Raw genomic sequence first — 13,869 nt, 5'->3', positions numbered from 1 at the left:
TGTGGGTTCTTTTTTTTTTAAGTGGCGGAGCGTCCTCAGCACATGCTTATGAGGGTTGCTGTTGGAATTCACAAGCAAGACATCGATGCTGCCATTGAAACATACAACATGTTGTCGGAGAGGTGGTTCACTCATGCCTCTCCCACCCTGTTCAACGCTGGCACCAACAGGCCTCAACTCTCCAGGTATGGCTGCTGCTCCTGCTCTGAACTTTACGCCCTCATTGCTTCAAAGGCTTGAACTCAGTTTAAGGCATTTCCTCCTTGTCCCTCCAGTTCTCACCATTGAAACCAAAACTCATCAACGACTGTTCTAAGGAAGAATATAATAACATTAAAAAAAGGAGCAGGAGTATGCCTCCAATGCAAATATATCTGACCTTAAATAAGGAGACCAAAACTCTGCAGTACTCTAGATGTAGTCTCACCAAAGTCCTATACAGTTGTAGCAAGACTTTCTACTTTTATACTCCATCCCGCTTGCTATAAATGCTAACATTCCATTTGCTATCCTAATTACTTGTACCTGCATGCGAACCTTTTGTGATTCACGTGCAAGGGCACCCATGTCCTTCTACTGCAGCATTCTGCAGTCTCTCCATTTTAAAAAATCTGCTTTTCTATTTTTCCTACCAAAGTGGACAACCTTTTACTTTCCCATATTTTACTCCCTCTGCCAAATCACTATAAAGAGAGAGCATAGCATTGCATTAGTGCACAGATCATTCTTTCCAGCATTTCAAACCTCTGGAGCTCCTTGCCCCTCTCCCCCTCCAATCTACAAGTATTTCTAAAGCTGGCCTCATCTGATCACAGTTAATGCTTTGTATTTTATCCTTCTCAATCCTGGACAATGAAACCTAATCTTTCACGCAAGGGGAGCTAAGTCAGGTCATGTGGTTGATGAGGTTAATTATTAGAATTTATGCACTTTGTCTGCAAAAGATGAGGCTGAGCCATTTGCATCTGTCTTCAGCTAGAAGTGCTGAGTGGCCTCCTCCTGAGATGCCCAGCATCACAGATGCCAGTCTTCAGCCAATCTGATTCGCTTCGCATGGTATCAGGAAATGACTGAAGTCGCTGGGTGCTGCAAAGGCTAAGGGCCCTGACAACATTCCAGCAATAGTACTGAAGACTTGTGCTCCAGAACTAGTTGCGCCCCTAGCCAAGCTGTTCCAGTACAGCGACAACACTGGCTCCTACCCAGCAATACGGAAAATTGCCCAGGTATGTCCTGTACGCAAAAAGGACAAATCGAACCCGGCCAATTACTGCTCTATCAGCCTACTCTCGGTCATCAGCAAGGTGATGAAGGGGGTCATTGACAGTGCTATCAAGCAGCACTTGCTCAGTAATAACCTGCTCATTGACACTCGGTTTGGGTTCCGTCAGGAGCACTCCGCTCCTGACCTCATTACAGCCTTGGTCCAAACATGAATAAAAGAGCTGAATTCCAGAGGTGAGGTGAGAGTAACTGCCCTTGACATCAAAGCAGCATTTGACAGTACGGCATCAAGGAGCCCTAGCCAAATTGGTGTCAGAGAATCAGGGGCAAAACACTCCACTGGTTGGAGTCATATCGAGCACAAAGGAAGATGGTTGTGGTTGTTGGGGGTTGATCATCTCAGTCCCAGGACATCACTGCAGGAGTTCCTCAGGGTAGTGTCGAACCCGGCCCAACCATCTTCACCTGCTTCATCAATGACCTTCCTTCAATCATAAGGTCAGAAGTGGGGATGTTTGCTGATGTTTGCACAATGTTCACCATTCATGACTCAGATACTGAAGCAGCCTGAGGCCATATGCAGCCAGACCTGGACAACATCCAGTCTTGGGCAGATAAGTGGCAAGTATCATTTGCGCCACACAAGTGCCAGGCAATGACCATCTCCAACAAGAGAGAATCTGACCATCTCCCCTTGATGTTAAATGGCATTACCATTGCTGAATCACCCACTATCAACATCCTGGGGTTACCATTGACCAGAAACTGAACTGGAGCAGCCACATAAATGCTATGGCTACAAGAGCAGGTCAGAGGCTGGGAGTTCTGCAGTGAGTAAGTTACCTCCTGTCTCCCCAAAGCCTGTCCACCATCTACAAGGCACAAGTCATGAGTCTGATGGAATACGCTCCACTTGCTTAGATGGTTCCAACTCCAACAACACTCGAAGCTTACCATCCAGACAAAGCAGCCCACTTGATTGGCACCCCATCCACCATCTTCAAATTTCTCTTCCTTCACCACTGACGCACAGTGGTAGCAGTATGTACTATCTACAAGATGCACTGCCACAATTCACCAAGGCTCCTTCGACAGCACCTTCCAAATCTGCTTACCACCACCTTGTGGGCAATTAGAGATGGGCAATAAATGCTGGCCTGGCCAGTGAGACCCACATCCCATGAACGAATGTTTAAAAAAAAAAAACCTGATTGTTGTAAGGTTATTGAAAATGTCAATATGGCTAGAGAGCAGCTACTGCGTGTCCTTGATAAGTATGTATCTGTCAGGCAGGGAGGAAGTTGTCGAGCGAGGGAGCCATGGTTTACTAAAGAAGTTGAAGCGCTTGTCAAGAGGAAGAAGGCGGCTTATGTTAGGATGAGACGTGAAGGCTCAGTTAGGGCGCTTGAGAGTTACAAGCTAGCCAGGAAGGATCTAAAGGGAGAGCCAAGAAGAGCAAGGAGAGGACACAAGAAGTCATTGGCGGATAGGATCAGGGAAAACCCTAAGGCTTTCTATAGGTATATCAGGAATAAAAGAATGACTAGAGTTAGATTAGGGCCAATCGAGGATAGTAGTGGGAAGTTGTGTGTGGAATCAGAGGAGATAGGGGAAGTGTTAAATGAATATTTTGCGTCAGTATTTACAGTAGAGAAAGAAAATGTTGTCGAGGAGAATACTGAGATTCAGACTACTAGGCTAGATGGGATTGAGGTTCACAAGGAGGAGATGTTATCAATTTTGGAAAGTGTGAAAATAGATAAGTCCCCTGGGCCAGATGGGATTTATCCTAGGATTCTCTGGGAAGCTAGGGAGGAGATCGCAGAGCCTTTGTCCTTGATCTTTATGTCGTCATTGTCGACAGGAATAGTGCCGGAAGACTGGAGGATAGCAAATGTTGTCCCCTTGTTCAAGAAGGGGAGTAGAGACAGCCCTGGTAATTATAGACCTGTGAGCCTTACTTCGGTTGTGGGTAAAATGTTGGAAAAGGTTAGAAGAGACAGGATTTCTAATCATCATGAAAAGAATAAGTTCATTAGCGATAGTCAGCACGGTTTTGTGATGGGTAGGTCGTGCCTCACAAACCTTAGAGTTTTTCGAGAAGGTGACCAAACAGGTGGATGAGGGTAAAGCAGTGGATGTGGTGTATATGGATTTCAGTAAGGCGTTTGATGAGGTTCCCCACGGTAGGCTATTGCAGAAAATACGGAAGTATGGGGTTGAAGGTGATTTAGAGCTTTGGATCAGAAATTGGCTAGCTGAAAGAAGACAGAGGGTGGTGTTTGATGGCAAATGTTCATCCTGGAGTTTAGTTACTAGTGGTGTACCGCAAGGATCTGTTTTGGGGCCACTGCTGTTTGTCATTTTTATAAATGACCTGGAAGAGGGTGTAGAAGGGTGGGTTAGTAAATTTGCGGATGACACGAAGGTCGGTGGAGTTGTGGATAGTGCCGAAGGATGTTGTAGGGTACAGAGGGACATAGATAGGCTGCAGAGCTGGGCTGAGAGATGGCAAATGGAGTTTAATGCGGAAAAGTGTGAGGTGATTCACTTTGGAAGGAGTAACAGGAATGTAGAGTACTGGGCTAATGGGAAGATTCTTGGTAGTGTAGATGAACAGAGCGATCTTGGTGTCCAGGGCATAAATCCCTGAAGGTTGCTACCCAGGTTAATAGGGCTGTTAAGAAGGCATATGGTGTGTTAGCTTTGATGTCATGCTGCAGCTGTACAAAACTCTGGTGAGACCTCACCTGGAGTATTGCGTGCAGTTCTGGTCACCGCATTATAGGAAGGATGTGGAAGCTTTGGAAAGGGTGCAGAGGAGATTTACTAGGACGTTGCCTGGTATGGAGGGAAGGTCTTTCGAGGAAAGGCTGAGGGACTTGAGGTTGTTTTCGTTGGAGAGAAGGAGGAGGAGAGGTGACTTAATAGAGACATATAAGATAATCAGAGGGCTAGATAGGGTGGATAGTGAGAGTCTTTTTCCTCGGATGGTGATGGCAAACACGACGGGACATAGCTTTAAGTTGAGGGGTGAAAGATATAGGACAGATGTCAGAGGTAGTTTCTTTACTCAGTAGTAGGGCACTGCCTGCAACAGTAGTAGACTCGCCAACTTTAAGGGCATTTAAGTGGTCATTGGATAGACATATGGATGAAAATGGAATAGTGTAGGTCAGATGGTTTCACAGGTCGGTGCAACATTGAGGGCCGAAGGGCCTGTACTGCGCTGTAATGTTCTAATTCTAATAATTAAAAACAAAATACCGCAGTTGCTGGAAATCTGAAAAATAAACAAAGTGCTGAAAATACTCAGGTCTTGCAGCATCTGTGGAGAAAGAAGCAGAGTTAACCTTTCAGGTCTGACTTTTCATCAGAACAGGCAAAGGTTAAAAATCTAATAGGTTTTAAGCATGTGAAGCAAGGGGTTGGGGGGGGGGGTTTGGGTGTAAGAACAAAAAGAATGTGTGATCGGGCAGAAGGCTAGGCAGATTAACTGACAGGTGATGGGGCAAAGGGAGTGTGCTAATGGTGTGAAAGTCAAAGCATTAGTGCAGAGAGAGTGTTAATGACAGAATAATGAACAGCTCTGTCCAAAAGCACAAACATGAAAAACCAAGTTGAAGACAGGCACATGGTGGTAAAATGATAAAACAAAACACAATTTAAAAAAAGGCCAGTCATGCTCTGAAATTATTGAACTTGTTCATTCTGGAAGGCTGTAGAATGCCTAATCGGAAAATGAGGTGCTGTTGCTTGAGCTTGCATTGATGTTAAGACCAAGGCAGGAGTAATGTACTGTTAAACAACAGCAACATTAACTATTTATTAGAAAAGAAATAATAGCTGTTTACTAATGAGATAAATCTATCTGAGAAAACTCCTTATGCCCATACCCCTCAGGACGCACACATACATTCAAAAGGAAATGGTTAACCCCTGTTCCTTGAAACTGCTGACCTTTTAAAAGTTTTAACTTACTTTCAAAACACCCATAAAGTTCACTCTTGTTCTGAACTTCCTTTCAAAACATTGCAAGAATTCCAATTTTTGCAGGTGTCTTTCACTGAGCAAAATCCTTTTTTCAGTTTTTTTGAAACACGTAGAAGTCAGGATTTTAGTACAAAAGTAAAACCTTTTGTGACAATGTTCACTGGAACACTGCAGCAGGCAGAGAACAACAGAAATGTGGGCATGAGTGTGGGGTGGTGTTGAAATGGCAAGCAATTGGAAGCTTGGGATCATGCTTGCAGACTGAGCGGAGGTGTTGCGCAAAGCGGTCACCCAATCTTCGTTTGGTCTCCCCAATGCAGAGGCGACTGCATTGTGAGTAGCGAATACAGTATACTAAATTGAAAGAAGTACAAGAAAATTGCTGCTTCACCTGGAAGGAGTATTTGGGGCCTGGGATGGTGAGGAGATAAAAGGGCAGGTATAATACCACCTGCAGTTGGATGGGAAGGGGATGAGGTGTTTGGGGTAATGGAGGAGTGGACCAGGGTGTCGTGGAGGGAATGACCCCTTCAGAATGCTGAGGGGAGGGGGAAGATGTGTTTGGTATGCTGGAGGTGGCAGAAATGGCAGAGGATGATCCTTTAGCTGTGGAGGCTGGTGGGGTGGAAAGTGAGGACAAGAGGAACCCTGTCACGGTTCTCAGAGGGAGAGGAAGGGGTGCGGGCAGAAGTGTGGAAAATGGGTTGGACATGATTGAGGGCCCTGTCCACCACAGTGGGGAGAAATCCTCGGTTGAGGAAAAAGGAAGACCTATCAGAAGCACTGTTGTGGAAGGTTGCACCATCAGAGCAGATACTTCAGACAGAGAAACTGGGAGAATGGAATGGAGTCCTTACAGGAAGCAGGGTGTGAGGAAGTGTAGTTGAGGTAGCCGTGGGAGTCTGTGGGCTTATAATGAATATTAGTGGACAGTCTATCTCCAGAGATGGAGAGACAGAAGTGGGGAAGGGAAGTGTTGGAGATGAACCATATGTAGGTGAGAAAAGGGTGGAAATTGGAAGCAAACGTTTTCCACTTTGGAGCAAGAGCAGGAAATGGCACTGATCGTTATCAATGTACTGGAAAGAGTTGGGGAGGGGGCCTGTGTAGGACTGGAACAAGGAATGTTTGACATACCCCACAAAAAGACAGGCGTAACTAGGATCCATGCAGGTACCCATAGTAACACCTTTTATTTGCAGGAAGTGAGTGGAGTTGGAGAAGTTGTTCAATGTGGGAACAAGTTCAACTAGGCAGAGGAGGGTGGTGGATGGGGAACTGATTGGGCTTCCGTTCAAGGAAGAAGTGGAGACCCTTCAAGTCATCCTGGTGGGGGACGGAGGTGTAGTGAGATTGGATGTCCATAGTGAAAAGGATGCGGTTAGGGCCAGGAAACTGGAAATAGTCAAAATGATAATCAAGATAGGAAGAAATCCGTTCAGTGAGTAAGGAACAGGCTGAAACAATGGGTCTGCCAGGACAGTCCTGTTTGTGGATTTTGGGAAGGAGGTAGAAGCTGGCTGTCTGGGATTGCGGGTCTGAGGTTGGAAGCTGTAGAAGGAAGATCTCTGGTGGAGATGAGGTCAGTGATAGTCTTGGAGACAGCTTGTTTGGTGGGGTCCAGTGTGATGCCACCAAACCCATCTTCCCTTCCCGTCAGCATTCCGAAGGGATCGTTTCCTCTGCGACACCCTGGTCCACACCTCGTCCCCTCCCCACGGCAGCTTCCCACACAGTCGCAGGAGGTGTAATACCTACCGTTTTACCTCCTCTCTCCTCACCATCCAAGACCCAAACACTCGTTCCAGGTGAAGCAGCAATTTACCTGTACTTTTCAATTTAGTATACTGCATTTGCTCCTCACAATGTGGTCACCTCTACACGGGAGACCAAATGCAGATTGGTTGATGGTTTTGCGGAACATCTCTGCTCAATTTGCAAGCATGACCCTGAGCTTCCGGTTGCTTGCCATTTCAACACCACCCCCCACCCCCCGCTCATGCTCACATCTCTGTCCTGGGATTGCTGCAGTCTTCCAGTGAACATCAACGCAAGCTGGAGGAACAGCACCTCATTTTCCAATTAGGCACTCTACAGCCTTCTGGACTGAACATTGAGTTCAATAATTTCAGAGCATGACTGGCCCTTTTTAACTTTATTTTGTTTTATCATTTTTTAATCTTAAACTTGGTTTTTCATGAAGTGACCGAGCAAGCCACTGAGTTGTGTCGAACTGCTGTAAAGGACTGCAGTGGTTTGAGAGGGCTCACTGCCACCTTCTGCGGGCAACTAAGGATGGATAACAAATGCTGTTTAGTTTAGTTTAGAGATACAGCACTGAAACAGGCCCACCAAGTCTGTGCCGACCATCAACCACCCATTTATACTAATCCTACACTAATTCCATATTCCTACCACATCCCCACCTGTCCCTATATTTCCCTACCACCTACCTATACTAGGGGCAATTGCTAATGGCCAATTTACCTATCAACCTGCAAGTCTTTGGCATGTGGGAGGAAACCGGAGCACCCGGAGAAAACCCACGCAGACACAGGGAGAACTTGCAAACTCCACACAGGCAGTACCCGGAATTGAACCTGGGTTGCTGGAGCTGTGAGGCTGCGGTGCTAACCACTGCGCCACTGCCGCCCACATTCCAAGAATTAATAAAACTAGGCCACTTCAAAGGGTATGGAGCTACCCACATAATGTAGACTAGAATCGTGGTGGTCAGAGTGACTAAAGTTGGCAGCTTCCCTTCTCTGAAGGGAATTAATGAACAAGTTTTTATTAGAATGAGACTGTTTTTCAGAGTTATGTCTGGTAGCCCCCATATTGGCAGGTTTATTGAAATTGGGGTTTGAACACTCAACCTCTGGGTTACTAGTCCAATGCTATAACCATTGCCTACTGTACCTGAGTTTGCAAACAAGAGTCACCACTTAACTTTAGCATTATGACTCTGTCAGGCAAACCTCCACCTGGCAAGGCTGAGGCACATGTTATTTCACCACATGAACATTAAAACTTAAAATTGCAATCCCTGACCGGAAAGACATTTTTATGGTAGCAATGTTGAAACAATGGAGACTCTGCAGTAGCTCTCCAATACACAAGTGGTCAGACTAGTTTTAGTCATATGGCTAGCTGGCTGGACCAGAGAAATTTGAGCCTCCAACAAGGGATGTGAAGAGACTGTTCCATATTAGGAACTAGTCACATGACTAACCTGAGCACCTTGGGAGCTTTTTGAATTTGAACTCCCAAATAAGGGAATTGCCAGGCAGAATGCTGTGTGCTCTCCTGGAACTAAGAACATCTCTGCCTGCTGCCGGTCTGCCTGCCTACCTCTTGGAACTGAAACCATTGAAGACACATGAAACTCACAGGTTTGCCATGTGAACAAAGTTTTAAGATGATTACTGGGCCCTGACGAAACGCAAGAATATGGCTCCAATCAAGGACTACAGCGAGCTCGAGAAACAGTAACAAGATATTGCCTCAAACTGTTCTACTTTTCTCTTCTCTTTTCTGTCCCTATCTTGCATGTTTATATCTTGTGTGCATGTTAGTGTGAGCATGTTGTATATCCGCAAGAGTGAACTGTATAAGAATTATGCTTAAGGTTTAATAAATTTCATCTTTCTGCTTTAAACCCAAGAAAACCTGTTTGCTCAGTTATTTGCCTAATAATTGGAACTTTGAACACAGATTCGCAAAAGGGGAGCTCAAAACAGTGTGTTTAAAATTAAACCCTGTTACAGTAAGACCAGATGAAGCCAGCAAGAGACCCCCTAGACACCTTGCTCACCTGGTCATAACTCTTTATTCTTCTATTGGCTCTCTTGGCCTCATTGTCATGACTCCAAACAGTTTAGCCTTTCCTCGCCAAGCACCACCTTTTTCCCCCTTCCTGTTCTCCCTCAACACCCCCCCCCCCCCCCCCCCAATTCTAACCCCTCTAAAGTCCAGTCAAATGCTGCTCCCATATCTCAGGTGTCTCCCATTATTTCTGGCATTCCTGGACAAAATTCAATAAATAGCTTTGTCTGCTATTACTTACACTGCTTGCTTCTAGCCTCTCCCATTTTGACCTGTCTTGTCTCATCAGCGTTCCTCTGATCACTTCTCATTTCTTCCAACATCACTGAACAGGAATCCCTCCATCCTTCCTCCAGTAATCCTCATTCAAAATCAAAGCTTGGTGTTGGCCAACAGTTACTCCCTGATCTAACAAGGGGGATGGTAACAGTGGTTGTTACTGGGTGAATAATCCAGAGGCTTGGACTAATGTTATGGAGACGAGCTCAAATCGCACCATGGCAACTGGGGGAATTTAAATTCAATTAATAAATCTCAAATAAAAAGTTAGTCTCTTTAATAATTAGGCAATTAAGATTGTTTTTTAAAAAAAAAATCAGGTTCACTGATGCCAGACTCTTAACTGTCCTCTGAAGCTCTGCCTTAAAACTTCTACAGAAAAAAAACCACTCTGGGTGTTCCTATACTACATGTACTGCAGTGGTTCAAGAAGGCAGCTCATTAGGAATGCTGACCTTTCCAGTGATACTCCTATGCCAAAAACCAATAAAAGAAAATCTAGATTTTTATTTTCTGCTTTTTGAAATTGGTGGCCTGTGTTAATGGTTAGTAAGTTATGTTAAAGATACACAGGTGGAGGGCATTGTTAATTAAGGACTTAGAGCGGATATAAAGAGAGCCAGCTGGGACATGGATGGGTAGGCAGGAGACAGAGGTATGTAATGCTGCATTCTGTGAATAACCCAATTATCAAGAAAAGGATCTATGTCGAGCTTCATTTGTACTTTAGTTCTGAAGATCAAGATGTAGAATCAGTTTGGGTAGAGATAAAATAGCAAAGGTAAGAAGTCACTTGTGGAAGTAGTTTATAGGCCCCCTACCAATAGCTACACTGTAGGACAGAGTACACAGGATGAAATAATGGGGGCTTGTAAGAAAGGTACGACAATCACTGGTAATTTTAATCTACAGATAGATTGGATGAATCGGATTGGCAAAAGTAGCCTGAAAGATGGGTTCTTAGAGTGTATTCGGGACAGTTTCTTAGAACAGCACATTTTTGAGCCAGCCAGAGAGCAGGGTATTCTAGACCTGTGTAACAACCAGGTGAGAAAGATGTTTCAGCCTTCACCTGGTCTTACCGTAACAGGGTTTAATTTTAAACACTTTTTTAAGCACAAACAGGTTTTTTAGGTTTAAAGAAAAGTTAAACTTAAACTCTAATTCGGTTGATGCCTACGGATATACAAGGTGCCCACGCTAGTATGCATATGCAATACACACGTGCAAATAGAAGCAGAAAAGAGCAGAAGAAAAAAGTGGAAAAGTTTGATGCAATATCTGAAAAGTTTTTGTTACGGTACTTCGAGCTCACTGTAGAGTCCTTGATTGTAGGTAGATCTTGCTTTTTGTTGGGGCCCAGTATTCTTGATCGCTGTGAGACTTTTCTTTCTTGGGGTTCATGTGTCTTCAGTGGATTCAAAGGTTTGAGAGATGGGAGCAGACAGGAGAGATCTTCAGTCCAGGAGCAAACTGTCTGTGGCCAATTCAAAAGAAAATCCTGAAACAACAGCTGGTTAGCCATGGGACCAGCTGGTCTCACCAGTCCTGGCCCTTATGGATTGTATCCTCCTTAGGTCCTGGAATGCGCTTCTTCACCTTTGATGTCTGTTGGTATGTAAATGTTATTTTCCAGCCATGGCTGATCTGTTTAACAAGTCATTTCCTGGCTCCAACAACAGCTAAAAATCAATGTGCCTCATTCTTGATAGGTGGGGGCCTAGCATGACACCTGGTAACGTGTAATGCGATAGGATTAATGACCTCCGTAAAGGAGCCTCCAGGTAGCAGTGATCCTAACTTGATGATAGAATTTCTCATTCAGTTTCAGAGTGAGAAGTGTGGCTTTCCGACTAGTATTTTAAACTTAAATAAGGCAGTTACAAGGGTATGAAGCAGAGCTGGCTAAAGTGAATTGGGAAATTAGGTTAAAGGGTAAGACAATAGAGGTGCAGTGGCAGACATTTAAGGAGATACTTCATAACACTCAGCAAAGATACATTCCAGTGACAGAGGGTGTACTTTTCATTCTATCTGTGGCTAACTAAGGAAGTTAAGGATAGCATCAAATGGAAGGAAAAAGCATGCAATTCTGCAAAGATTAGTGGTAGGTCAGAAGATTGGACAGAATTTAAAAACTGGTAAAGAATGATGAAAAAAGTGAGGGATAAATTATAGTATGAGAAAGCTAGCTTAAAAATATAAAAGTCAGTAAGAAGAGTGTTAAAAAGGACAAGAGTAACTGAAGTGGGCTTTGGTTCTCTAGAGTGAGTCAGGGGAATTGGTTGGCATCCTATCTATGAAAGGCGATGGAAACACAGCAAACAATCCATTTAGGTGGGGTGTCTTGGTGCAGGTTCTGCCTCAAGTGCCATCCGTGAAGCTGCCAAGTGCGGAGCTGTTTTTGACATTTGCTGCAGCCACTTGGCAACAGGTGCCAATTGATCATTGTAGTGCACACCAGTCTACAGGATGTGTCGCCATTTCCCTCTTTCGCCAGCTGGTGACTCCCAAATGCCATAATATATCAGTGATGTTTAGGGCCTTCATGTCATGCTTGTAAGAATTCTTGAAGTGGAACTGTGGCTGTCCCAGTGGTCGTCTGGCGTTGGCTATGTTAGCGGGAATGAATCTAGAAGAATCACTCGACACTCAGGTCTGCTCCAATGTCAAACAGTTTATTGAGTTACGCCAGCGGGGAGCAGGTCACTGGGCTGTCCAGATGCCTCTCCACCGAACAAAGGAAAATCATCAATACTTATACATTTTTCAAACAGTTACTCAGCCCATCCTGGACATGATCCAATCGCAATGATTGTAGATGATATACATTGATTATTAGAGCCAATAGAAGTGGTTACTAGGCATGGAGGGACTGCACAACCGCCCCATAGACAGATAGGGGATTACTCATGATGTTTTCCATTCCCTCTTATCCATTATCCTTGGTTCTCATGTATGCATGCCATCTTATCTTGACCTCGTTACAGGCTGGTACCTTTGTCAGCATTCCACAAGGGCATCTGCTTTCCATTTAATGAGCCTTTGTTTAAGTTTGGATTAGTCAGCTCTTGTGTGGAATGTGGTCAAGTTAACTAAGCCCCATGATGCCTTGCAACCTCCTCAATGTTTGCTAAGATCATATGTATCTACTTACTCAAATAACATTTGAACTATATATTACTGCAGGTGCCACTGCGCTTGGGAATACCCTACAACAGCTACCTTACCATATAGAAGGTTTTGGGTATACGACTGGCTTCCATCCTGTGGATGTGTCCGATCCACCGAAGCCACCTCTGTTTAATGTTTTTAAAATTCGTTTCATGGGATGTGGGCGTTGCTAGCCAGTCCAGCATTTATTGCCCATCGCTAATTGTCCATGTGAAGGTGGTGGTGAGCTGCCTTCTTGAACCGCTGCAGTCCATGTGGGGTAGCTACAACACTGGCTTCTACCCTGTCCTGTACACAAAAAGCAGGACAAGTCCAACCGGCCAATTACTGCTCTATCAGTCTACTTTCAATCGTCATCAAGGTGATGAAGGGGGTCATTGACAGTGCTATCAAGCAGCACTTGCTCAGTAATAACCTGCTCACTGACACTCGGTTTGGGTTCCGTCAGGAGCACTCCGCTCCTGACCTCATTACAGCCTTGGTCCAAACATGAACAAAAGAGCTGAATTCCAGAGGTGAGGTGAGAGTAACTGCCCTTGACATCAAAGCAGCATTTGACAGTACGGCATCAAGGAGCCCTAGCCAAATTGGCGTCAGAGAATCAGGGGCGCAGAACACTCCACTGGTTGGAGCACAAAGGAAGATGGTTGTGGTTGTTGGGGGTTGATCATCTCAGTCCCAGGACATCACTGCAGGAGTTCCTCAGGGTAGTGTCGAACCCGGCCCAACCATCTTCACCTGCTTCATCAATGACCTTCCTTCAATCATAAGGTCAGAAGTGGGGATGTTTGCTGATGTTTGCACAATGTTCACCATTCATGACTCAAGATACAGAAGCAGCCTGAGTCCATATGCAGCCAGACCTGGACAACATCCAGGCTTGGGCAGATAAGTGGCAAGTAACATTTGCGCCACACAAGTGCCAGGCAATGACCATTCCCCCCCCCCCCCCCCCCACCCTTGATGTTAAATGGCATTACCATTGCTGAATCGCCCACGATCAACATCCTGGGGTTACCATTGACCAGAAACTGAACTGGAGCAGCCATGTAAATACCATGGCTACAAGAGCAGGTCAGAGGCTGGGAGTTCTGCAGCGAGTAAGTCACCACCTGTCTCCCCAAGGCCTGTCCACCATCTACAAGGCACAAGTCATGAGAGTGATGGAATACTCTCCACTTGCCTGGATGGGTGCAGCTCCAACAACACTCTAGAAGCTTACCATCCAGACAAAGCAGCCCACTTGATTGGCACCCCATCCACCACCTTCAAATTTCTCTTCCTTCACCACTGATGCACAGTGTGTTAAGGGCAGTCACTCTCACCTCACCATGCTAGGGAGCTCTCAGAGGAGTGTTGAATTTGTGATTTTGC

The 13,869-nt window shown here is 45.1% G+C and overlaps 1 protein-coding gene across 3 annotated transcripts in view; it reads left to right on the top strand.

Annotated features, from left to right (window-relative positions):
- rrm1 (ribonucleotide reductase M1 polypeptide) overlaps positions 1 to 13,869 on the top strand; it is a 74,139-nt gene that overhangs the window by 17,939 nt on the left and 42,331 nt on the right. For all 3 annotated transcript variants that reach the window (XM_068032991.1, XM_068032989.1, XM_068032990.1), the window contains exon 7: positions 23 to 185. In XM_068032991.1, the coding sequence (XP_067889092.1) occupies positions 23 to 185 (163 nt within the window). The remainder of the gene's footprint in view (positions 1 to 22; positions 186 to 13,869) is intronic.

Source organism: Heterodontus francisci, chromosome 6 (assembly GCF_036365525.1).
Source record: "Heterodontus francisci isolate sHetFra1 chromosome 6, sHetFra1.hap1, whole genome shotgun sequence".
In the NCBI taxonomy this organism is placed as follows: Eukaryota; Metazoa; Chordata; class Chondrichthyes; order Heterodontiformes; family Heterodontidae; genus Heterodontus; species Heterodontus francisci.
This window is presented reverse-complemented; position numbering and strand designations above follow the sequence as displayed.